Raw genomic sequence first — 27,380 nt, 5'->3', positions numbered from 1 at the left:
TTGTGCTATGGTGTGTGAACATTCCATAGCAGATTAAAAATGTAATAATAGTAGTAATAATAATAATCTTAAACTATATATTTGGGGGGACAGAGACAGGTTTATTTATAGAGCTTAGTCTTTGATCACCTTATGTTGGGTGGGAATGGAGTGTCGCATCAACGGGTGAGCATCTTGTGTGTGTCCTAAGACAGAGGAAACATTATACCATAATCAAGCCCATGGATGATTTTTGTTGTTAAATTTTGCCTTTCTCATGGATCTCTGATGGTCCAAGATGAAATACTGGCTCAGATGGACTGCTAAGCTAGTCCAGATTGAATATTTTTTGCCTGTAACACCTAGTAACTTGAATTACTTTCAGAAATCAAATAACACTAAGTATAGATTTTTTTGAGTGCTTTAATTGGATTCCAGAAGACATGCGCAGCTTAGAAGATTGTCTAAAACTATATTGGAAGTTATAATTTTTATTGTATGTTTAATTCGCCTGTACACCTTAGAGGAGTTTGATGCAATTTCAAAGAAGCCTGAGTGAAAGGTGATTTGCTTGTCAAGCATTGGAACAGGCTGCCCAGGAAAGTGGTTGAGTCACCATCCCTGAAGGTATTTAAAAGACAGATAGATGAGGTGCTGAGGGACTTGGTAGCGTTAGGTTTACAGTTGGACTCTGATCTTAAGAGTCTCTTCCAATGTAAATGATTCTCTGATTTGATTATTCTTCTTCATAGAATTCAAGGGAATAGGGTTAAGACATAAAGCTGTAAATGGCTTGAGACTTACTAGTGGAATGACATACCTACTTCTATGTTCCATGTTACCTCAAGGGAAGCAGCTGAAATGTTTTTTCTTTTCTTTGTGCTCCATTCCACTTGATGCACCAGTGGTGATATTTACAGCATTTGTGCAAAGTGTAAATCCTGACTGTCTTTTTTTTTAGTTCTGGTTTTCTAATGAATCCCTTCTTTTGAAGAAAGGATGAGCTAAAGATTATTTTGTTAACGTCACCATATTAGTTGACCATGTGTTGAGATCCTAAAACTAGTTCTTTCTACTGGATGGTGTAATACATCTCAATTTGAGTTACATGTTTGGAAGGCTCAGTGTATTTCTAAGCATATTACATAAGCATACTCCCAAAGGTGGCATTTTTAATTTACAGGCAATGTGATTTTGTTGACAGCGATACCGAAAAATTAAAGGAGCTTGTTCAAAGGTGTTCATAACTGTAGGATTGATCAACAAACTTGCAGATGAGAGAGTACTTGTCAGCACACTTTTGTGGTCGCTTTTTCAGCATTGATCCTCTTTCAAACCGCTAAAATAGATAATGCTGGTCATGTCAAATACTATAAAAATACTGTACCAAACACAAAATATGAAGAGACATCTGTATTAAAGAAACGGGAGACTTCTACAGAGTCTGGCAGTGACAGGGCTATTTTGAAGACTAGCATTGGAAAGCTTCAAAATAGGTAGAATATTGGTTGGAAACACTGAAAAAGGATTTGAAGAGTAGAAAACCTGAGTTCTGTGTTTTTCCATTTGAAGTCTTTTGGGTGTATTTGACAAGACTTGTTAGACATATTGTGCTCTGAGATTTTTTTCCTATTGGAGCAAAGCCAAGTAACTGTTTGTTTAGAAATACAAGAAATAAAAGATGATCTTACTATTCTCCTGACTACAGTTTAAAATACTTAATATACAGAGATGATGATTTTTACCTCCAGAACTGGTAAGACAAAACTATATTCTTTAACCTCAGAATGGTGAATACTGATTCACATTATTTGTTTGTCTACAGTTTTGATTAGTCTAATGATACCCACTGAAGTAGTAACGCCAGCGATATTACACTCATGAATGCAAAACAGTACTTGAAATTCCCCAGCTCACTTCTTGAAGAATAATCCTTTCTGAAGGGATTGGAAGTACCCTGAAGGGAGGAGTTATTTAGCTAGTAAGAACAGCTACCAGCTGTCAATAGGCAAGAAAATCAATAGAAGCGTGGTCTTAGCAAGACAAAAATATCAAGCAACCTTATTTTTATTTTAATTTGGGAACGTGCCTTGCAATGAATGCATTGTAAAAAATTTTAGCAAAAACAACCTGGTCATTTCAAGGAATGGATCTAAAAGAACAGCAATGTTCCAAAAATCTTGGGAAGAAAGTGCAAGGTCTTAACTAAGAAGTTCTAGTGCTTGTACGCTTTAGCAAGAAGATGGGAGTAATCAACATGTATTTGCTTGGGGACAGTGTTGCTCTTTGTTGCCTATGTAAAAGCTAACGGAACCTTTCTCTAAGTACCATGGAGCCAATTAAAGGATAAATGCCAATTTCTCAATCTTGTGCCAAACCAGCAAGTTCCATGCACTGTGAAACATCTTGAGTTGCTGGTCTATGAGGGTGAGTCTTCTGTGTTCACCGTGCTCCTTCTGCTGGCCCTGCATTAAGCATTGGTGGAGGAGGGGGACCTAGCCAGGCTGTAGGACTTGAAGCAACAGGGGACCAATTACAAACTGTAGAAAAACAGAAAAATGAAAGATGGAGGATATGGATATATTGGATAAGAACAGTAGTTGTGGATGAATTTATCAACAGTTCTTCTCTGTATTGTGGAATTAATCCTAGAGCCCTAATGGAAAACAGCTATCTTCTGAGTCTCTTGTGATAGTATGCGTCTTGTATGTCATGATACCAGTAAGTATAGTGATACCATGAATAGCCTATTGGACAAGGGAGCTATGGAGAGCGGTAGGAAATCTGTCAGGCATGTAGTCTCTCATCTGCTTGAGGAACTGAAATCTATTTCTGTCTTTATTACAAGAAAGATAATACTTTGTTCTGAGACTGGTGTCCATGTTTGCAAGAGCTTTGTTCAGGGACTTCATGTGGGGAGAAGTGTCCTGGAGGGGGCAGAGTGGAGGACAAAGGGAAAAGTATACAACTTGTTCTCCAGGTGTTCCTTAATTTTATAGTGAAGAGACCGGGTAGGTGCTGTTGCTGTAACTTGTGAATATAAAGGCAAAAGTACATAGGCAAGGACTTGACTGCTTGGAAATGTCAATGTTGTGACAATGCTGGCATGTAATAGCTTTTGTATTACTTGGGCTGGAAGGCAGTGAAAGTGATGCTACATTTTTTTTTTTTTGAGAGGTGTGCCAGAGGAGGTCAGGGGAGCTACAGCTTAATGAAATTCATAGAATAGAATTGAAGGAATAGAATAAATATAACATGTCATGGAAGAGTCTCCACAGCCTTTATAAAATAATTCTTTTTACATTGCTTTTTTTTTTTCATAAATTCCTGGCTAAACTACTGGAATTTTTTTTCAGGGAGCCAGTGAAGTAATGAAAAGGTAGGTTGGGGTTTTTTGTTGCTTATGTGAAATTCTATTATCAAGTGCTTTTAAGTAAACTGAAAAGATGGGGCAGGGGAGAGATCAGTGCATGTATTAATGAATAATAAGTAATAGTTAAGAGGCAGAAGACTGTACAAAGATTTGACTGTTAAAGTAAGTTTAATTTCCGTAAATGTGAATGTTGAGTCCATGTATGACAAAGACACACAGTTTGGCAGCTACCTCCAGTGTTATCTAGAACCAAATTTTTATGTCTGTTCCTCTTATTGTATACCTTGTCTTTTTTTTTCCTTTTGTTTCTAATTGTTCCACTTTTCCACCAGGGGATGGGATTGCCAGGGAGAGCAGTCCATTTATTAACAATGCAGAGATGGACAGAGGAAACATGTATGAAGGAAAGAATATGGCTCTCTTTGAGGTAAGTTAAATAACCCAAAAACGTATTTCACCTTCAGTTGAGACTCTGGTAACAAGATGAAAACAAGCAAACCGCAGTTTTCTTTCTGTTGAAATTTAGTGGGGGGAAAAGGTCAATTTTAATAACTCTTTAGTAGCTTGGTTCCTGCTAACATTACGTTTCAGTGGATTTGAATGATGTAATAAAAAAAGAAGTGCTACAACTCTTTTGCCTTCATATTTTAGTTTATCTATGTAGGCAACAACAGTACATTTTGATACACATTCATGTGAAGATATGAAATAAGCCTTCTTGCATTTAAGATTTTGGGGCTAGGATCTAGAAATTGTTGTTAAGAGAAAGCTTCTGAAAGTTAAAGGTAGTGGTTTAAAAAAGCAGTATCCAGCTTTAAAAGGATTACCAAATATATTGAGTTGAACAGGAGAAATACAGACTTCTCTTAAAGCAGCAAAACTGTAAAACCAACTGTGATAGGCCATGCCTTAGTTATATTGTCCAATTACAGTGTAGAGCATACCATAGCTACTTCTACTTTCCAATATAAGCATCTACTTTATAACGCAAGTTTAATACCTGTTTAATTCACTGATTAAAATCCTTTAAAAAAATAATATTGATATTGTACATCTAAGTATACTTTTGCAATGGAATAGTAGTTTTAGTAAAGTTCAACTTAAGTTGTTCTGCTCTAACCAGTGTCAGCTAGTCTTGCTCTGATGCTTGCTGTTAACAATAAACAAGATCCTTCCGACATTGTTTGCTTAGACATCCTGCTGTTGCAGTCTACCCACTATTTTTTTTGTCATCCTCTTATTCCTCTTGTCATCTCTTCTTCCTTTCAAATATCTTAGCATAGGGGAGACGGCCTTTCAGTTCCCTCTTTCTGCATAACCCAAATAATGTATTTTTACTATTTTTCATTAAGTTTTTGAGAAGATTGTGCTAAGGGCCAAACTAATGTTGGTCATTGATTGTCTTTTCTCACCTATGGAATTTCTTATGATTTTTTTGAAAGAAACCATGGTGGTGGAGTTTTCTCACAAATTTCTCTCCTTCAGGCTCTATTCTATAAAGCAATGCCCAAAACGTCCTGTTGTATTCCTAAGTTTGATAAATTGGCTGTATCTGCTTTTTGTGCCCTTTTTAAAACTTATGCTTGCATCAGTTATTTTGAAGAGTGGCTGACATTAAATCCTCAGCTGATGGTGTGACGATGACTATCTTTTACATATTTTTTGATTATAGACCATGCTGTCACAGTGTTGCCTTGAAAGCCTTCTAATGACTTCATCACCATTGTTGCTGTAGTGGTGAACCTTTTTTGGTAGTATATATGTTTCATAGTATGTTTCCTACAATCTTGTTCTTCTCATGTTTTCAGCTGACTTGTGTTTAAATTTTTGTATAAACTGTTACAAAGAAGTTTGGCTATCTTAACCATGATTATCATGACCTAATGCCTCAGGCAGAGATGGCTTAGTTCTTGTCTTTCTGTTTGCAATCCTGATCTTTTGTCTTCCTTACAATATTGGATCTTGTATACTTGATCAAATTCTCTGGTTCTGCTTTTCTCAAATACTCTTACTGTATATGCTTCTCCTAGACTTTATTGTTTGTTTTAGCATGGTTTTGTTTCGTAGCAGATATTTGTCTAAAGAAAGATGAGCTGACTTCTGTGTCAAATAATATTACACATGATGTTCGTATGTGCCTGTATTTTCAACAAATGAATACTTTGGAAGTCGCATGCATGGTTTAAGATTAAATAAGCCTGTGACAGTAGGCTTGAGAGTGATCCTTAAGTATCTTGGTGCTTGAGGGAATCGTTTGAGATCACTCTCTAGACACAAGCAAGATGCTGGAAAAACGCCCTAATGACTCAATCCTGCCAGTACAATCCCCTAAAAACCCTATTGTGATAGGAATAGATTTTTATAATTACCAATGCCCCTTCTCTAGATTTCCCTTGTATTCCAGCTGTACAAGCTGCATATTGTAACATAGTGTAAAAAAGTGAAAGCAATATTGCAAGATAGCCTCATGGTGTTAAACTTCTGGAAAGATTTAGAGCTCTTGTTGGTTGAAAGCTGACCGGTATTTTGTCATGATAATTTTTGGGTTTGGGTGAGTTGAAGCTGACCTGTTGAGTATGTGTTTGAAGTAGTATCATAAAATCATGACTTTTGGGGGAAAAAAACAAAACAAACCTATTTAATAAATGCAGTATTCTTAAAATCCCAACAGGAAGAAATGGATAGTAATCCCATGGTGTCATCTCTTCTTAATAAACTAGCAAACTACACTAATCTGACTCAAGGTGTGGTGGAACATGAAGCAGATGAAGACAGCAAGCGAAAGGAAGTCAAGGTATTTAAACTTCTAATAAGTTACTGAGACAAAGCTAGCCACAAAGAGGATCATTGCTTCAACCTAAAAAGAAGATATGTGAATGCCTAAAATGAGGAGTGAGACTTGTAATACTGAATTTAAAATTGAAGTGTTTGCAGTATGGCTTGTGTTATGATTTCTTTTTAAGAATTATTTCGGCTGGTTTATTAATGCATTTAATTGGCTGGATTTTTACCTGAAGTTGAAATTTAAGGAAAACTTAAGATGAAACAGACGACTCTTTAAATCCATAGGATATTTACTCCTGTTAACATGGTGGCAGCTTTTCTGAGTAGCTCTCTTGTTTCTGTGTGTTGCAGTAAGTATTTTTAAAACTTAATGGACACATTCCAATAAAACATTTTGTTGCATACCTCAAAAATATGATATTTATCGGGGGGTGGGGGTGAAGGAAGAAGAGGCAAAGGCTCTCTTTGGGACATCCCTAAACACGCTTGCTAGAAGGTAGCAACTGAATTCTTCAACCGCTGTCTACTGGATAGCCAAAGTGCCTGTCTAGGCCTCTGTAGAAACAGAACATATGCAACAGTCGCAGTCTACAATGAGATGTTGGATTGATCCCTCTGTGAGCAGGAAGCTGTTTCAGAAGGAGAAAGCTTGGATCAAAAACATGTGACCTGACAGAGTAGAAAAACTCCTAGGCAAGGAGGGATAACGAGCTGAAACTGGTTTTAGCATGGTGACTGAAAGAAATTTACAGTAGATACTGGGAAAAGGAGAGTACTGGGAGTCACTTGTCTTTGTGTGTAGAGGGGGTGCAGCTACTGAGTTTGTATGCTGAGCTACGGAGAAAGGAGGAGAAGCGCATAAGAATGAAAAGAAATGAGCACATAGAAGAGACAGATACGAAAAGGTGCTGGAAAGTAAGGTTACAACTGGAGCCCATTTGACTGGAAGAGGGACTTATGGCATGGTACCTACATAGTTGCAGTAGAACTGTTTACATTAGTGTGGGAAGTGTTGGTACGAGGATAATGGGCAAGGGTGAGGAATAAAGTCCAGCTGTTTCTTTTAGCTTTTTGCTTATCCTGCACTTGTTTATATGGGGGGTTTCTTTTTGTCTCATTTTGCTTGTTCTTTTTTTCTTGTTTTGGTTGTTTTGTTTTCTACTTGTGTCTTCTCATCTGAGGATACAGCTTGAGATATGAGAAAACAAACACTGGTCAACTCACGCTTTCCTAAGTGTGATCGTTGTCCTCCGTTCAGTGTTGGGCAGAGGTTTCTGTTGATGCAGCACAGTGTTGAGCCCTCTGAAACCGACTAGCCAAATGCACACCGTGTCCTCACTTGCACTTAACCTCGTTTGAGCACCATCTGGTGGCTTGAAAACATCTATGCATGTGTCTTTTTTTCAGATCCATGCCTGAAATTAAGTGATGGTTAAGTAGTAGCCTGGCAGAGTGACATTTTTAATGTCGTAATTGAGACAGTAGCATGGATGTTGCACATGAATATTGTCCAAGATGCTAAAAATAAGATTATAGTCTAAATGGCATTCCAAGTTCCCTTATAAGTCCTTGGGAACTTAGTATCTTCTTAATAATTTTGTTAACTTAAAAAGCACCAGTGCTTGCTTATTTAATTGATTGCCTTTTTTCACAGCCTGAGTTGTGATTTAAGAAGAGCTTCTGTGTCTGAAAACCTACTGTAACTATTACTTCTAAGTTGAGTCTTTCAAGGCCTGATTTCTTCAGAAGTGTAGAAGGCTGGAACTTAAATGATGAAGCCTGAATGCTTTTGTGTGTGTCTTGACCCATGGTGATCACCAGCAAATAAAAAGTACAAACACTTGTTGTGTCAGGTTTTACAACTTTTGCAGAAACATATGGTAGTCAGCTTTGCATTTCTTCTGCCCTTGTCATAATGTCTGTCTTCTAAAAACTGAAAACACTTATTGTTGAATATCACACTGTGGGCCAGCTGCTGGGCAATTGGTGATCAACTTTGTGCAGAATATATTTGCTATTTTGATGATAGCAGTAACTTCTCTTCAATGGTAGTCTGTAACTGGTATTTCAGAAGTAAGTTTGTAAAGATTTGTAAATAACAGATAAAGGGGCTTCTTACCCCCTATCAAGTTTTCACCCTAGTTCCTATGGAACAAGGGATTTGCTATGACAAATAGTTTTCTGTCTTTTCAGGAATCTTTCTGCATAAATAGCCTATGAATACTTGCGAAGCTGGGCGCTCTGAAGCTACCATTCAATTTCACTTGGCATTTGTTCATGGAGCATTTGTGATAAGTGTGAGCCTTTGTGGAAGAAAGTGCTTATGGACTTGAATTGTTAAGTACAAAGGAATTAATGTTCTGACTTTGTTTCCAGGTTCCACGTATGGGCACTTTTATCGGTGTGTACCTGCCCTGCTTGCAAAACATCTTGGGGGTCATCCTTTTCCTACGTTTAACGTGGATTGTGGGAACAGCTGGAGTTCTCGAGTCTTTCATAATCGTGTTCATGTGTTGTGCTTGTGTAAGTTAACCTCTTTCTTTTCTGTTGGCCAAATCTTCTGTTTCCTGTTACAAGAATACTGCTGCCTCCTAATATATGAGTAGCAGAGAAAGATTTCTCCTTAATGGCTAAGTGTTAGTGCAATTGAGAGACATGGGATATATATATATATGCACTGAGTGTCACATGTCATTCTAGCCTGTATGGAGTTTCTTTTGAGCTGATCACAGTAAGCTTTTATTTGAAGTATTACATTGATTTTTATTAAATCAGCTTTTGGCAAATATTTCATGATTTGTATTGAGGTTTGAACTATTCTGCTTTTCACAACTTCAGAACAGACTGAAATATAAGCTACAAATCAATCCACAACATTATGTCCATAAACTAATATTTTGGAATGAGAGACCACTAGCAGATGATATCATCATAACAATGACACTTGATCAGTTTGTCACTCCTATTTAATGGAAAGAATGAACTTCTTATTTTAAATGTATTCAGTGATCTGTATTCTTCCAATTCTTTTTAAAGACTGTCTCAAACATCTAAATTAACTGAATCTTCCACTGAAAAATTTAGTATTTAATTTACACGTGTATCCCTAACCAAAGACATGATCACTTTTGGTTGCTGTAACACCTTATTAAAAAAAAAAAAATAAAAATCCTAGTTTCATGTAATCACTCTTTCTTGCCTCATCTTTCAAAAAAACTTTCAGTATTTTAAATTTCCTCTATTTCATCTTTCCACAGACTATGCTAACTGCAATTTCAATGAGTGCAATAGCAACAAATGGTGTAGTTCCAGGTAATGTATAATTACCTTAATTATCTTAAAAGGTGAATGGTCAAATGATGAAAGTTTAAAGCTGGGATAAGAAATTTCTGTAGCTTGAAGTATCGAAGTAATGCTTTTGTGTCAAGTGCTTTTAACTGATTTGCAAATGACTTACGGTCAATTTCCTGCAGTCTTTTTACTGGACCTTCTGGGAATTATGAACTGTAGCACACTTCTGTCATTTGATTGTCATAAATCACTTGATTCTGTTTGGATGAAAGATCAGGTGTTATAATTTGAACTAATAGAGACTTGTCTTCATGAAAAGCAGATTTTTTTTTTTTACAAATCTACAAATAAGGCTGTCCTTTTCTTTTTTCTTGCTAGTCATGTTGTTTTGTGCAAGAATAACAGACAGTCTGCTGGCAGAAATCTCTTTCTATATAAGCACTCTGTTACGATCGTCTCCTTAAAGTTTCAGGATAAACAGATGAACTCATACCTCTTCAATTATGAAGCTGATTTTTTTTTTTGATGCAAAAATCAGTTAGTCTTTGAAGCTCTTATCTTTCTCAGTTTCTCAACACATTAATTGATAATACCAGTTTTCAGGTGGTGTTGTGAACTCTGAGCAGTTTACCTAATTATGTTAAAAAAAAAAAAAAAAAATTCTTCACTTGCATAGCTTCTCTAGCTTAGTAAGGGGTTCCAGAACTGGTGCATAAGTTGTTGGGCAAAAGTAAATGCTATGACTTGTGCAGGATGTAGAATAATCACATTTCGTGGATACAGTACCATATATGAAATATAAATACAATGGAAAAATTTGTTTCAAAAGCTTAGAATAACTATGTTTCACTATAAAATATAATTGGTGTCCAGATAACTAAAATGTTCTGCTCTTTTCCCTCTCATATTTTTCAAGTTCACTGTAAAGGTTTTGCTTAATGTCCGAGTGTCACAGAAATCTTTTGAAGTTGGTAGTTCTTACCCTAGATGGGTCTTCACTTTCACTTTTTTCGTTGGTGCCGATTTCTTGGAGAAATGCTGCTTCTACTGGAACATATGGAGGAGGTAGAAAGCACAGATAGGAACCTAGGATTGAAAGAGACCCGAGCAGCAGGATCATGTCTTTTGCTGTTACATGCAACAGCATTATGTTTAGTTAAAGGATTGGTGATGCATCATAAATTTTGTGGTTAGTTTCTCATTTGTTCATATTGAAAAGCAGTTTCTTATTTGTGGACTAATTTTATACGAGGCTGGTGTATGTATGTTTAGATTAAAGCACTTCCTTTCTCTGTCTCCTCTTCCTTAAGTGTCATGAGTGGGAAAAACATCACGAATTTAGGAGAAGATGGATAGGGAACCAGAGAGGAGCATGCTGTGAGGGGGCTAGGGGGAAGTCGAGATAAAGAGATTGAAACTTAAACTTTATAGAAAGGGAAATGTTATAGTGAAGAGGTGGGGAGGGGCAGGAGGATGGAGGGTGGTTTATGACTTAAAGAAAAATGATGCATCTATATGGGAAACATGAGTGAGAAGAACTGAAAAATTCTGGGGTGTTAGTGTTAATGTATTAGTGAGACAAGTTCTATTTTGTCTCCATCTCATAAAGAAATTATTCTGGAAGCTTATTGTTTGTGAACAGCTTGGGGTTAGAAACTAAAGATCAATTCACATCTAGTTATACCTGTATATCCTTTTCTTAATTTAGATTGTTTAGCTTGTGGACTTTTTCATCTATTTCCTTGGTGTTTATTCTCTGTGCACTTCGAAATGTACATTCGAGCTACATAGGTGGTATAGACATTAAATACGGTTTTGGTATGAACACTTCAACCGAGATGCATGCAGTAGTTATCTTGATTATGTTGATTGAATGATTCAAACTTGTTCTCTACTGCTGTCCTTAATCTGAAGGGCTGGAGTTTTTTTTTTTTTTTTCAAATTCACAGCTGGAGGCTCTTACTACATGATTTCAAGATCTTTAGGGCCAGAGTTTGGTGGAGCAGTGGGACTTTGTTTCTACTTGGGTACAACCTTTGCAGGAGCAATGTACATTCTTGGTACCATTGAAATTTTATTGGTAAGTACTAGTTTCTCTTAAGATTAAATGTATTTGGGCTGTTTTGGGAGATTGCTGAGGAATGCACTTGGCCTAAAATGCATTCTAGTTTGGTGAGTTTTAATGTTTTGATGCTATATTTCCAGTATGTCAATACTTATTCTTACTCTACTTGTGACTATTTGAAAAAGTTCCAAAAATTATGATCAGCAATGCAAAAATACATTAAAGGCTGTTTGATGTTGTCCTGGTTAAAGTAGTAACCAAACAGAATTTGGTAACTGACACTTACTAATTTGTACCAGATATATCTGTTGTTACCTTTTCATAACGTGTTCTGAATACCAAATGTCCCATAAATTACGCCTGTGCTACTATACACCTACAGAGTTGCAAGGAAAACTATATTTATTTTAGTAAGACATACCTAAAATTCCAAAACTAAAGGTATAGGACCAAACTGGAGATTAAAAATAAATAGGAAATATTTCAATAAATTATGCAGGAAATAACATTGTGTTAACAGGTAGACTTTGGAGACATGTTAAGATTTAATTCAGTGATTTTTGTACCAACTTAAAACTACAACTTCTAGATCAAAAATGACAAAAAATACCACAAGAAATAATGTAGTCCTTAACGAAATGTCACATTAGGTTGCAGATTAAATCGTAGTCAACAATGCATATTTTTAGGGCCTCTGAAATGTCATTTGGATTTAATGACTATGTTAGCTATTTTAAGTTAAAAATAGTTCACTTACAAATGTGAAAGAATTAATTTCTTCTTTCAATGTTTGTTTGCGTATGTTCATGATGCATCACAGCAAACTTACAAGAAGTTTGATCTGTATATTATGCTGCTTTTGTGTTGTATGTCCTCCTCTCCTTTTCCAAACAATAATAAGCAGATGCACACAGCACTTCCTTTAGGTCACCTTAGACTTGGAATTGAAAAGCTATAATGATTCCATCTTGAGAGTCAGTTTATCTTTTTCGCTTTGCAGTCTCCATTTAATTCAACTCTGAATGATGTCTTACTCTTTTATTTATTTTTTTTTTCGTTCCATGTAACATAAGAAGGCTTTGGTTCCTTTCCTTGTGACTCTCAAGTTTTAACAAGGATGTGGATTTCATGGTGTGAGCTATCCTTTGTCTTTTCCGCATCTTTTTTTTTCGTCTTCTTGCTGTAACTTCTCAATATATATCTTGTTTCATTTTTCCCAGGCTGTATGCCTTTGAGCTCTGAATTCTTCAGGGGAGCTTCCACTTACTTTGTATCTACTGGAATTAGTTTTCCATTTTACTGTTCTAGTTTTAAGATCATGACTATAAGGTTTTAAATCTGGCAACTACGTTATAGTAAGCAGTCAACACACCTAGGTGGCTCTGCATTTCTGTTGGAAGAGCTACTTAGTCTTGGTGAGTATGGCATAAGGCCTCTTAAGCCATGTTTTCTTGAGGTCTAGGAGGACTCCTTCCAGGTGAAAATCTGTGGGCTTGGCATCAGACAAGCATTCCCAGGATAATGTGCAGAACTTTTTCCAGCTTCTACAATGCTTGGCACTGCCATCTTCACTGGGGAAAGCTGCTGCCCAATGAAAGGCTATGGAGAACATGAAGGGCTTATCTCCTATGAGGCAGGAATTAAGAATCTATCCCATTTTCTCCTTTTTAGACTAATGGCTTTGAAATTTCATATTCCTATAAAGATGCAGTTGAAGACTGCCTGTATGGCACTGGCCTATCTACTGTGGCTTTGCCTCATCCAGGAGGGGCCAGACAGTTACTGGTCATCATATCAGAGACTGTGCAGATATGCACAGGAGGTACTTCAGAACTACTCCTTCTGGTTACTTACTGTGACCCACGTTATAAATTCAAAAAAACATGGATTTGAAATTAGAGATAGTCTTCGCTCATTACTGCTAGCTTGTGAGGTCTGGTCTATATTAACAACACTAGCACTGTGTCACATTGTGGATTGGATTTAGTGCACTGTTCTCCCTACTTAAGAGGCATGCTGGTTTTCTGTACTGCTAATAAACATGTATGGAGTTCAGCTATGGAATTTAGCCTCCCAGGATGGGAGGCACACCTCAGACCAGAATGCTGTCGTAGCCCCAGTGCACAAGTATTGATTTCCCCCCCCCCCCCAACTGGGACATGAATTATTTGGAGGGGCAAAAATCAGGCATCTGCCTGTGGCTTTCCCCAGCAAAGGCTGTTAACAGCAGGGCAACAAAGCACATCTTCTGGAGTACCTCCATACAGAGACTGATACTTCTGCAACGTCACAATGGAGACGATTTTTTAATAACAATACATAAATACTCTGAATCATTTTTTCATTTTGCTTTTTAGTTTTCTTTCATGGCGATGTGATGATTTTCATCTCTTATTGCATTCTAGTAAATATTAATTTACTAGATTTAAATTTAATTTTAAAATTTAATTAATTCTTTACTAGAATTTTCTTTAATTTAAGTTGCCTATGTCTGTTTTTGGATTTTGGTTCTGAACATATCAGGATAGCCTCCTGCTCAAAGTTTCTTCCTGCCTTTAGAAGGATAGTCAGTTCAGCAGTTATTTTAAAGGAGTGGAATTGCATCAAGTTTGAACTTGAGAATCTATCTGAATCTTTCATTGTTGATAAGACATGATACTCTGGAAGATGTTCTTTGGTACTTACAAGTTACTGGCTGTTATTCCATCCACACCTAAAGAACAGGAAGATGAGTTTTGCTGGCAGTAAATAGAGCTGCTTTAGATAAAGAATCAAACTAAGTTCTCCCCTAATAGCTGAGCAGAGTCTTTTTTGTAAAGGTGTTAGAAATAGAAATAAAGATATCTTTATTACGTAGTATAGTGCAGAAATGTCTCATAACTATAGGTCAGAGTTTGTCTTTTCATTTGCATTTACCAGTGTGAGTCCTATAAGCTGTGCTGCCAGCTTCTTTTCAGGTGGAACCCAGAACAAAATTATATGAAATTGAGATCTGTAAGAGAATCCTGTTTGAAATTACAGTAGTTTAAAATGTCTATTTTACCACGGGACTAAGCTTTGTCTCACTAATCTTAAACTGTGCAGTTGCAAATTCAGTTTAAAAATTAAGGTAAACTCACCATAAAACATTTTTCAAGGTACGATGTTTAAGGTTTGTTTCTTGGAATTTTATTAAATATAGTGCAGGGACTATAGTACTGAAAACACTTTTAGTTTATTATTATGCTTTTGTTTGGCTCTTCATATTTTATTTTAATCAACGGAATTATTTATCAGCAAATGCTTCAAATGAATCTAAGGATATATCTGTTTTGAGCTGAGTGTTTGAGCTAGTTTTTTGTTTGTTTTGTTGTTGTTTTGTTTTCTTTCTTTTAATTTTTGTCAGTAGCCCCCCTGCCCAGGTCTTTAGTGTTTTTTGCCTGTCTGGCAGTGACATGACTTTGAAGAGTGGAAACTCTTAAAGAGAAGCTGGATCAAAAGCAGTACCTCATTCTCAAAACTCGTTTCTGGTCATCCCTGCCGCCTCCTTCCTTTTATCTCTATGCTTTCAAAATGCCTATGTATTCTGGTTGAACTCTTTTGTGAGAATAAAACTGATAGTGTAATAGAAGATTAGTTTTTGAAGTTCAAGTAAATGATTTATTAATAAAATGTTATTACGTATATGATAGTTTGCCATATCTTTTGCAGACCTACATTTCTCCAAGTGCTGCTATATTTAAAGCAGAAGAGGTTGGTGAAGAAACAGAGGCTATGCTGAACAACATGAGAGTTTATGGAACATGTATTATCACTCTGATGGCCATAGTAGTTTTCGTGGGAGTAAAGTATGTCAACAAACTTGCATTGGTCTTCCTTGCCTGTGTGATTCTTTCCATCATTGCCATATATGCTGGAGTTGTTAAGACTGCTTTTGACCCACCTGACTTTCCGTAAGTGCAATATCTTAAAGTACTGTGGGTTTTTTAAATAAAAAAAACCCAAAAAACAAACTGGGGGGAGGGAATAACTACTGTAACCATTTAATGTTTTAAGATAAACTTCAAAATACAAGCACTTTGGCTTCAATAGTAAGTTTTATGTGTTTTAGGCAATTATGTGCTCATTTGTTATTCTGAGTTATCTATCTGAATCTTTCATTGTTGATAAGACATGATACTCTGGAAGATGTTCTTTGGTACTTAAAATTACTGGGTGTTATTCTATCCACACCTAAAGAACAGGAAGATGAGTTTTGCTGACAGTAAATAGAGCTGCTTTAGGTAAAGAATCAAACTAAAAACCTATAGAATAAAGTAAAAACTTCAAGAAAACATTCTAGCTATGATCCATGGTTATGACAGAAACATACTTTCAAAATTTCTTTGTCATGAGGAAATTTTTGAAACTTCCATTTCTCCCCACTCAAAATTGAGACACTGCAGTGTTAAATTTACAAGTATTTGTGAAGGCTTTCTACCTTCTTGTTGACAAAAATTAAATTTAATTTTTGTCACACATGAGAGGCTTCTCGACATCTTTGGCTTGTGCCTTTCCTAGCTCACTAATAATTATTTCCTTTGTCCAGTGTCCAGTTATCAGCATGTGAGTTGTATTTTTGTGTATCTCTTTCTGTTTGGAGAGAAAACAAAATGATACTACTTAACAGGTGAACAAAAGTTAGCAGACTGTTCCGCTGTGAAGCGCCATCTGTTATGCAGGACCAAAGTTATCCTTTACTGTGTGACTGTTACAGATACTATAGTACTTAGAAGTGTGTGGATGGTTGCATTACAAACTGAACATTAAAGCAGTATTCGTGGAGTGTACTGTAAAATGGTATCAAGTTCTCTATTGAAAAAATATAGTGTGTTCAAAATTGACATTTCTGAAGAAAACTTGATTTTCTAAGAAACCGTAACTTCTAGTAGGGAAATACTTAAATCATTCAGTCACCTATATAGGTAAAAGAGGGTTTATCTGTATATGTAGGACAGGTAAGATTTATTACCAAGTTTCTGGAAGCCTTGTCTATAGCTACTACTTTGATATATTATTGCTTGGGCAGGGGTGGGGAGGGAGAAGGATTATCTTAAAATAAATGTAGTCGTTCAGATTTTTGCCCATCTGTCTCAAAATGGGAAATTCAAGTGTGGTTTTATATTATGGCAAAGCTGATCTGGTGGTAAACTGGTGACCAAAAAAACCAGCTTCCACTTATCTGGTTAGTTGAGTTGACATCACTAACCTGTATTAGCTTTGGCCATTGTATAGGTGGTAAAATAATTTACCTCATCTCCCAGTTGGATCAAACCGGAAGAAGTTTCCGTGAGTTGAGTCAATTCACCCTGCTGCTATAGGGTCACCAAATCAATAGCAATTAAAAAGGAAAATAAGCAAGGCAAGTGGCAAGATGATCTTTCTCACAGAAGCTTTCTGTTAAGTCTGCTTGATTTCCATGTGATGCCATACCCTGAAGCTGTACTGGTGTACTGTACTCTTCTTGAGGCATCTATTCTTAATTCCTGTCAGAAATGGGATATTGCGCTAGGTCAATATTCTACTTGGCTTAGTATACTTGTTCTAATGCCAAAATGGTATGTTTTTACTCTTTGTTATCAGCTTAACTGAGCTCCTTCAGATGTATTAGATGGGTGCTAAGTGTTCTTTGACTTATCTGCCGAACACAAATGTTTTATTTCATGTTCTGTCTTTCGTCTTTGTAGATACTATACTATATATCACTTCATTATTTAGCAAGCCTGGAATAGATGTCTCCTAAACATCTCTTGTGTAGCTTACCAAAGAAACTTTCCTAGATCCTTAATAGTTTTTGCTGTTAGGAATTTGCTTTTTTTGCAGACTATTCTGAGTTTTCTCATTTTCTTTTGTTTCTGAGTGTTTTAATTGCTTCCTGCCATGTGATTCTTTAATTTGTACTCCCATCAATGTTTTTAAATTTTGCTGTTTAACCCTCCTGGCTCATTTCCTACCTCTTAGATTTTAATGTTTTTGAGGGCCATCTGAAATATTTATTTGCTAGAAAAGGGCACGACATACTTGCTTAATCTTACTTTTGTATTTTCTTGGTCAGGCTTATCGTTACATTAACTATTACTTAATTTCACTCCTCTCTTGTAGGACCGAACGAATCACAAACTCTGTTATTTAGTGGCGCAGCTGCTTCAGTTGACTGCATTTTCCAAAGAACAAATCAGAATGCAAAATAGCTATTAATAGCTTAAAGTAGAAATGTTTGATTAGTGTTTTAAAGATTATTGATGATAGCTCTTTATGCAGAGGCTCTATACTGTTTTAGTAGATGTAGTGTAGACCATAAGATAGGTACTAGAAGTAATGGGTTTCTGAAGAAGTCTAATGGACAAAAAACAGTTTAATGCACAACACTGTATTGAAGGATCACCATGATTTTGTTGTGTTTTTTTGTTTGTTTATAGTATCTGTCTCCTTGGAAACCGTACATTGTCAAAACGCAGCTTTGATGTCTGTGCCAAATTTACTGAAAGCAATAATGAAACAAAGACTACAACTTTGTGGCGCCTGTTCTGTGATAGTTCTTTGCTTAATGCTACATGCGATGACTACTTTAGTCTCAATAACGTAACAGAAATTCAAGGGATTCCAGGAATAATGAGTGGAGTCCTAACTGGTAAGTTGGAAAGCACAGTGACTTAAAAATTTTTGGACGCTATTAACTTGGCCTGTAGCTATTCAGTAATATAATGGTCTAGTCTGTCGCTGTTCTTTTACTTCTTATCTGTTTGTGTGAAAGATTGCTACTTAGAGCATGTTTCTTCCTATGAAGTTTCCATCTTGTTTTAGAAGCTTTGTATCAAACTCTTTACTTCATGGGTCATTGGAGTTTTATAGGCACTCTTTCAAAACCCGTTGTTCCAACAAAAAAAAATAAAATAGGAAAATGTTTATCACAGCTGTTTTTTTCCAAAATGTGTAGCTCTTTTGTATGCCGAATACATTTATTTCAATAAGCTGTTCATTAATACATTCTCAAACACTCCTGAAGGAGAACTTATTTCCAATTTACAGGTGGTGCATTGAGGAATGAAGTCCTGTGGCTTGTCCAATATGACATAGCAATTAGTGATGGGTTTGGAGAAAAGCAGTCTTTCTAGCTTCCAGTCTAGCATTTGGACAGGAGATGTTCTATGAAGTGTATAGGTTTTCTTCTGTTTACATTCCTGTATAGTTGTGGGAGCTTGGGATTACAAGTGCATTGGGTCATAAGATTCATTTTGAGCATGCAGTGGATTGTATTGTATACAAACAAATAATGCTTCCAGGTATGAAATGGATGTTCTGATACCTCTCCCCTGCTTCCCCTTAAAATAAAATTTGATTTATGTGAATATGCAACTCTACATAGGGACACTAGGCAATCACTACTACCATAGTAATTCAGTTTAAAATATCAAATATAAAGTGTACAAATACATAAAAAGATACTAGATGAAGCATAGGCTTCTCTGAATATAAATTTGTATGATTTAAAAAAACCACACTTAATTTCCTCAATGAAAAATGAAATTTTCTTTGATTGAAATGTTTGTTACAAGAAATGTGACTTAGTGTTTGTTCAATGCATTTTATAATTTACCACATGCATATCTACATTTTTTTTCCTGAGTATTTTTACATTTCCTGCCCCAGCTCAGAAGACAACTGTACATTCTAATTTTTTGCTACAGTGTAAGCTTTACACTGCTGCTTTGGTTTTGGAGGTTTCAGGCTGAGTAATAATATTCCCTTTGGAAAAATGGGCTTTGGTTCTGTTCACTGATTAATACGTCTGTTTGAACTAGCACTACTAGCACTAAAAGTACATTTAACTATTCTACTGTCACATAGTGCTAAAATGTCTAACAACCATTGAGAGTCCGCTGAAAGCTCAGCGTGAGGGATACACATTCTGGTGTCCATTGCTTGATGCTTCCTTATAGTGAATTTCATCAATTGCATTCTGTTCAGTCAGTCAGTCTGATATGGCTTTTCTGTAGCTATTTGCAGTCAGTTTTGCTTCTTCAACTTTGATAATTAAGTATTGCCAGTAAGCTTTCTCATCTTTCTCATCTAGCTACTAGCTCCTTTTTCCAGGCTGTACGACTGTGCTGGAAAGCACTGGTTACATCCTGTCACTGATTCTTGTGGAACTGACTGATGGCTTTCCTATATTATAAAACTGTATTTACGCTTACTCTTACCTGTTGCTTTCTGTCTTTGAACCATTTTTTGTACATGTGAGGAGTTTTCCTCTTATCCTGTGGCTACTCTAGATCCCTTGGGTGAGGAATCTCTCAAAAACATGAGAAATCCAGGTGACTGAATTAGGCGGATTGCCTTTGTTTGTTCCCTTCAAGGACCTTGAATACTTCTGACAACTTTCTCTTACAAAAGCTATGCTGAGACTTCCCCAGTTCCTCGAAACTCAAGAAGAAACCACGGACAGATGCTGGTTTTGTCAGAACTCAAAAGATAACACCCGTGTGTCTACTAATTCTCTCCATTACTAATGTTGCTATCAACTATGTGCAGGTGCTATTTGTGAGCCTTTAGTTTTCTGATCTCTTTGAAACTCTCTTTAAGTTGGCCTCATGTTTGTCATGTTTCAGTCCTTGGATAGCAATATGATTTCAGGTAAACTCATAATGATCACCACAGGTCTTTCTGTATTCTTGGAGGTTCAGCCTGAGTACTAATTTTTTGCTTTTGGAAAAATGTGCTCTGGTTCTGTTTGCTGATTAACATTTCTTTGAACTAGCACTACTGTATAAAAGTGCATTTCACTATCCTAGCGTCACGTAATGTTAAGACTAAATTAAGTGGATCACCTGTCCTGCTTGCTGAGTATGAGCACATGTTCGGATATCTGATGTAAACTTGAACTTGACTGGCAACGATTTCTCAAAGAGGGTTGTTCTCCACTGGTGCCGTATGTTCTGTTTTGTGTGAAGACTTTGCTACTGCAGACTCTGCACATCTAAGTCTCTTGAGCTGTGACTGGGAATACTCAGATATCATTCCTGGGTGTCTCAGGAAGTGTGTGCTAAATCCTCACACCATTTAGTGGGTACTTACATACAGTACGTATGCATCTCTTAGACCAATAATAATGGAAGGTGCATAACGATAATAAATCATTCTACAAATAGCTGACCAAACCTGCTCATGACTGTGGCCCTGACAGCAATGAAATAATTCTGGAAGCAGCTTTCATTGACATCATTCTGCTCCATGGTAGCATGTTGTTGGGGTAGGTAAGTTTTATCAGATCTTGTATATGTGTCCCTAAATGTTGCTAGAGGAACCTCAGCAACTCATGAATGGTCCTAAAAGGAGAACCTACCTCCTCACAAATGTCTGGACTCTTCTGAAAAGTGACCCTTTTTCCTCACCCTAACTTTCAAGTCCACTTGGATTATCACTTTTGGGAAAATGAACTTCGGAAACTAGTGTAACAAAGCTATGTGTGACATCTTACAAAAGGGGAAGGTGATTTCTATTTTACAAACTCTCAAAGCTGATTTTACCCGCTCCTGCTGGAGTGCACGCTTCCACAAGTAGAGCTATATGCATTGTAGTGCTCAGGACACTGTCACTTCTGTGTCATACTGAAAAAGGACACAGGCTATTGAGTCCTCATTAAGTATTTAGTGCTTTTGGCAATGATGAATTGATTTTTGGACTCTTTTTATGCTCCATAGGGATTGGATGCTAATTTGGAGATCTTGCCTTGTTTCATGTCACTTCTCAAATCGTTGCTAAAATTCCTGAAATTTGCAACTCTTGTTTCTTTTATGCTTTTTTTTTGTATGTCTTCAGCATTCTCTAGGCCAGTTTGGTATTTGTCTTCATTTGAATGAACTAAAACACATACCATTCTGTAGCAATTAATACTTTCTTTTTAATCGTTGTTCTACTGTCTCTTATGTTTCTCATGCACGCTTCCGTATATGCTTACAGATTGTAAGATTTCTGTTACAAATCTGGATATGAGTAGCCTATCTTTGCCCACTTACAGAGATTCAGATTCAATCTCTTATTGTGCTCAAGGTAATCTTTTGCTGTTGTGAAGGCTTAGAATACTGTCCTTAATTCCCTTAAGTTGTACTGGATGGCTGAAAACTGGCTAACAGATCCATTAACCTGGCAGTGCATGGGAATTGTTTACTTCTGTGGTGTAAAATCCTTTGTCTCTTTGACAGAGTGGGAGAGTATTTACTTTGTTTCCCCACATGGGACAAGACAACTTGTCTCATTTTAAAATAAGAATCAGTGTTGAATGTTCTCATCGTCTTGTCAAGGGGCACAACCAGTGTTTCTACAAATGTAAGCTCTCACAAAGCTACTGATTCTTCGACCTGTCAATTTTCATAGAACAAGCATCCTTAGTTTGTTGGGGAGTTTGAGGCACATTCTACTGGTTTTTTGGTGGTTTTTTTTTTTTTTTTTTGCTTATCAGTTCTCTTCTGGAGTCTGGTTACTCTGCTTATTGTCACTGTATGGAATACCTTTGTCATGAACAGCTGAGTCCTGAACTGTTGTCCAGGGTTATTCTTTACAGCAGGCCTCAAAGAACTCAAGTTACTGCTAAGTAGGATTTCTATTTTGACCTGCTCCTCAGAATATAAGAACAAGAAATATGAATATATGTTAAAAATTTTCTGAACCCAGAGATAGTTCCCTTGTTTTTTTAACAATACATCCATATGTCTGTGCAATGTAAAAGGGCATTCTACAAATATATTTTAGTTTTATTCTATGACTAAGTCTTTTTTTTTTTTTAATCACAGAATGGTTAGAGTTGGAAGAGACATTAAAGATCCTCTAGTTCCAGCCCCCTTGCCATGGGCAGGGACACCTTCCACTAGACCAGGTTACTCAAAGCACCCCATCCAACCTGGCCTTGAACACTTCCAGGGATGGGGCATCCACAACTTATCTGGGTAGCCTCATACAGTGTCTCGCCACCCTCACAGTAAAGAATTTCTTTCTAATATCTAAGCTAAATATCCTCTCTTTCAGTTTAAAACCATTACCCCTAATCCTATCACTATGCTCCCTGATAGAGTCCCTCACCAGCTTTCTTGTAGGCCCCCTTTAAATACTGGAAAGCTGCTTTATGGTCTCCCCAGAGTCTTCTCTTCTGCAGGCTGAACAACCCCAACTCTCCCAGCCTGTCCTCATAGGAGAGGTGCTCCAGCCCTCTGAATGTCTTTGTGGGTCTCCTCTGGACTTGCTCCAACAGATCTATATCCTTCTTATGTTGGGGGCTGGCTCCAGAGCTGGATGCAGTATTCCAGGTGGGAAGAGAATGGAAGAGGAAATCTTGTATGACAAATCCCATACTGCATTTCTCCTGGCATACAACGCAGATGTCCACCAGTTACAATTGGTATCGATTGTATTGCTGCTGTCTTGTTGGATTTATAAGGAAATGTTGGTAAACATCATGATATTTGTGTAAGAAAAGCTATCTGAATCATAAGATTCTCGCTGCTTAATATCCTGAAACAGAGATGACACTGGCTCTTGGTTTTTTCCCCCTTTTAGATAATCTGTGGAGTACTTATTCAGAAAAAGGATCAATAGTTGAGAAAAAAGATCAACCATCAGTTGCCGGATCAGAAGAGACTAAAATGGGTGGACTACCTTACGTTTTTACAGACATCATGACCTATTTCACAATGCTTGTAGGGATTTATTTCCCATCTGTGACAGGTAGATACAACTATTTTTGAGTGAGGATGTGTACTTATAGCTGAAAAAAGATTATTTTTTGTGTGTGAATGCTTATTGAAAACACGTCATATTTCTGGTGCTAGAGAGATATAGCTGGTGGCTGGTCATTTTAAGGGGCATTAGGACTTAAACAAGGAATCAGTTTAAGTGCTATTTTCTATGTCTGGAAAGAAGACAAAAGCTCCATGTGTTACTAAATGCTTATTCAAAATAAGGTGTGTACCTTTGTAATATTTTAATCCTCAAATGTATGAGGGAGCAGTTGAGAATTAAGATGACTGTTTCAGGATTCAAGCCGTGAGCTGCCTGTGACTTGTTTAAACGTCCAATAATTTTTTGCAGCTGTAATTAGTAGAGACTTTTTGTTAAGTTGAAAGGCTAGATTAGCTCTATATTATTTTCTTCAGGTCACATTTGACTGAAATAACAAGAAACATTTTTCTTCAAAAGTCCCAGCTCAAGCAATTGTAATATCAAGTAACAAAACATAACTCTGACACGAAGTTGCAGCTGTGTTTGCTAGTAGAATACCAGGTGGAGATGTCTCTTCGTATTCTAGTCCTCCACTGTTCCCGTTTCTCTACTCCAGGCTCTCTTATCTCATCATATCCGAGTCTGTGATTACAGTTTCATGCTTTTGCACTGGAATGACTTGATATTACCTTCCACGTTTGGTTTTTTTGCCTCCAACAGTAGTCAAAGATGGTAGAATTAGTCAGTTATTGTATGACTTTTTCCCTTCTGTCACAGTATGTGCTAGAAAATGTATTTTCTCTTGTTAGATTCAAACAGGGATGCATACATGTGGTTTCCTAAATATCCTTCTTGTACTTCTGCCTTCTCCTTTCTTTTTTGTTTATATATTTTTTTTATTACTTAGCTTATTGATTTGCTTTTGCATATCTCATTATGTATGGTCTGTTTAGTAGAAAGTTAATGCATTTGGTCACACTGGCTAAAATTGCTAAATCCCCATTAGTTTATAACATCCATCCCCAACATCTTGCTACTCCTGTATATTTCCCCATTTTAAAATGTATTCTGAAGTTATATTTGAAAAACAGCTTCCTCAATTTTTATCAGTGTCTTTCCTGAGCTTTCTGTAATTTTTCAATCAACAATGAGTAGTAACACAAATTTCTGAACAAAATTAAGGTATAAATTGATGATTTGTGCAGGATTACAATACGCTTCTGTAGCCTGCTCCATTGGTAATGATGTGTTAAATCAGGCTTAAAGTTAAATGTTTCTAATCTATGAGATATTTACAGGAAGCTAGTGTTAATTGTTTTTGACATAATAATTGGTCTCTTTCTAAGGCATTATGGCGGGTTCAAACAGGTCTGGAGATCTTAAGGATGCTCAGAAATCTATTCCTACTGGAACAATTTTGGCTATTTCAACTACGTCTTTTATTTGTATCCTTTATGCTGTGACTTTTTTTTTTTTCCAGGATGCATTCTGCAGGTATAACAGTGTAGTCGGTTTTTTTTTTTTTTCCGTTGAGAAGTCATTAGAGTTGCCTGAGTATAAAATGAGTGAAATCAAACTGAAAAGAGATATTTAATAATTGTCTAAAATATAAATACTATCTATAAATCTTATTTTAAAATATCAAACTTTACTAGTATGTGTAAATATTTTTGTATATTCTATTTGTGCTTCAAATTCCAAGATGTAATTGATGGTTATAGTTAAGTGATGTAGAGGTTTTTAGCATCATGCTTCATTTGGCAGATTGCTTTGTTGTCATATGCGGTGTAACAAGTGAAAATGTTAGAGCAAGCTACCAGCAACAGAAATCGTTAGTCCTTCAGTACTTAGAAGACACAAATGCTTATTGTATGAGAAAATGTCTGTTCTGTTGCATGATGTACGAACGGGCTACATCCAATACTTTACGGATCAACTGTGCATCAAATACAGTTGTTGAGAACATAAACTAAAAAGCTGTAGCAGGGAAGAGTTGAAACAAACAACCACAAAACAGCAAATATCACTACCCATCTCCCCACTTCATTGTCATGGATGCTTTCGTTTCATCCCTAACTGAAAAATTACGTGTTTTCTCCCTATGTATGTGATTTTTTTTTTTATACTGTAATGTTCCTTCAGTCTCAGTAATAGATCTCTCCTGTATAGTGTTGTTTGGTGCCTGTATAGAAGGTGTGATATTAAGAGATAAGTAAGTCATATTCAACTTCTAATTTTACAGGGAGTATGTATGATCATGGGTTATATTAATAGGACTTATTAATGGCTCTTTTGGGAAATTTTTCTTTTGCTTAGGTTAAAACTGGAGGGAAAGTCTGTCTGTTAAACTGAGATGGCTGCAGAAATGGGTCAGGTTATCAGGCTGCATCCCTTCAAGAAGTAGAAGCAGAATATAAGATTAATGTTTGACATGCTACTGTCCCTAATAAAATGTTCTTGAGAAAGAAAATAATAGTATTTTTGGAGCTGACGGGTGGTGGTAAGGGGAGTGTTAGCACTTTGAGAGAAGAAGCTTCTGTGGAACAAAGACAGAAAAATATTTTTGACAGTTACAAGACAAGGAGAGTTCATGAGAGAGACTGCAATGTACCATCAGGCCTATAATTTCCACTGGATGTATGACTATTTTTTGCTTTTAAAAAAAATCAGTTGCAGGTCAGGAGTCATGTCAGTTTTCACCCATGTGAGTATCCTGAGGATATTTGAGGCACATGAAGTGTGAAGGGAATAAATGGAATGGAGATAAGCATGAACAGACCCTCCAGATTTTGATAGATTTCTCCCTTAGGAGAAGTTGACTTGGCCAAGATTAATCTGTTGTCAGGTTTCAGATTTGTTTCCTTGCTGGTGTCCATTTCTCTCTAATGCCCAAGTTTGCTTTTAGTGATGAAGCAGTTCATTCTGTAACGTTTGCCAAGATCCTGATGACTGCTGCATGTCTGCTTAGAGGCAGCATTTATAACGAATCAATTATAATACGTTTTCTTTAAAACAGCAGAATAAAGATAAATTGGTTGGTTGGGAAGTCCTGTAGTGCATGCTGTGACATGGTGTTTGTTGCTGAAAAGTGCTGTTGTCCAAGATTGAAGTGTGGGTGTTGAAGCTATACTAAAAGTTATTTTAATTCTTACTGACTTTTTTCCTTTTTTTTTCTTTTTTTCCCCTCACTAAGGTTTGGAGAAGCCGTGAATGGAAATCTAGTGGTTGGTACACTGGCCTGGCCTTCTCCATGGGTTATTGTGATTGGTTCGTTCTTTTCAACATGCGGTGCTGGTCTCCAGAGTCTCACTGGTGCACCCCGTCTGTTGCAGGCCATTGCAAGAGATGGGATTGTACCGTTTATTCAAGTGAGACTTTTTTCTTTACAGTACTTCAGATATGGCTTATATTGTGACAGAAAAATAAGGCGTTATTTCTGCTATTCCTGTAGAACTGTGAGAGAAAGATTTGGTGCTCAGTTCTAATTGTGTAAAGCAATAGATCAAGCTATTGTAGGACAAACTTTGAACTTGGATTTCTGCGCAATGCTATTTCATTATTTTTGTTCTTAAACATAAAAGTTAGTGGCTTAAAACTGAGAATACTAGTCTTCTATAAATAGAATTAAATGAACTGAGAAGCAGCTAACAACTGAACTTCTTGACTCCAGGCTTTGTTTACAACTTGTATATGTGAACAGAGTTGACTTAATCTCACTATGGAACTGCATGAGACTTCTGGTATCATAGAGATACAATTCTAATTTTTATTCATTTTGTTTTAAGGTAAATGAAGTCAATAAAGATGTAACATGTCACCATAGAATTCCATCCCATGACTCCAAATATTAAGATTTTTCTGACATACTTCTGAATGTTTTCAGAATAAATGAGATTTTTCTCAAAGGAAGTCAGTAAGGGAACTGGCAAACATAAGCAAAGAGAACACTTGCTTTTAACACAATTGCTGGGCTGCATCTGTAAAAACTAGACAACTAGACCTGAGTTAAAAATGAAGAAATAAAATTCCAAAAGATTATAGTGTCTAGAGAGAACGCTGTGATTTCTGAGGTGAAGTCTGGAGTTTGAAAGCTTACCTCAAATTGCCAAGAATAGCCAACAGTTGCACAGCACGATGATAACCTACCTAGAACAGGTT

At 36.6% G+C, this 27,380-nt stretch overlaps 1 protein-coding gene across 4 annotated transcripts in view; it reads left to right on the top strand.

Moving 5' to 3' along the window:
* Nucleotides 1-27,380, top strand: part of SLC12A7 (solute carrier family 12 member 7) — a 69,829-nt gene that overhangs the window by 13,722 nt on the left and 28,727 nt on the right. For all 4 annotated transcript variants that reach the window (XM_063325663.1, XM_063325665.1, XM_063325664.1 and 1 more), the window contains exons 2-12: nucleotides 3,685-3,779; nucleotides 6,024-6,146; nucleotides 8,513-8,659; nucleotides 9,394-9,448; nucleotides 11,377-11,507; nucleotides 15,183-15,424; nucleotides 17,930-18,141; nucleotides 23,061-23,228; nucleotides 24,569-24,667; nucleotides 25,377-25,434; nucleotides 26,416-26,590. In XM_063325663.1, coding sequence (XP_063181733.1) covers nucleotides 3,685-3,779; nucleotides 6,024-6,146; nucleotides 8,513-8,659; nucleotides 9,394-9,448; nucleotides 11,377-11,507; nucleotides 15,183-15,424; nucleotides 17,930-18,141; nucleotides 23,061-23,228; nucleotides 24,569-24,667; nucleotides 25,377-25,434; nucleotides 26,416-26,590 — 1,505 coding nt within the window. The remainder of the gene's footprint in view (nucleotides 1-3,684; nucleotides 3,780-6,023; nucleotides 6,147-8,512; nucleotides 8,660-9,393; nucleotides 9,449-11,376; nucleotides 11,508-15,182; nucleotides 15,425-17,929; nucleotides 18,142-23,060; nucleotides 23,229-24,568; nucleotides 24,668-25,376; nucleotides 25,435-26,415; nucleotides 26,591-27,380) is intronic.

Source organism: Chroicocephalus ridibundus, chromosome 2, assembly GCF_963924245.1.
Source record: "Chroicocephalus ridibundus chromosome 2, bChrRid1.1, whole genome shotgun sequence".
NCBI lineage: Eukaryota > Metazoa > Chordata > Aves > Charadriiformes > Laridae > Chroicocephalus > Chroicocephalus ridibundus.
Note: the sequence above shows the minus strand (reverse complement) of the source record. Positions and strands in the feature narration are given on the sequence as shown.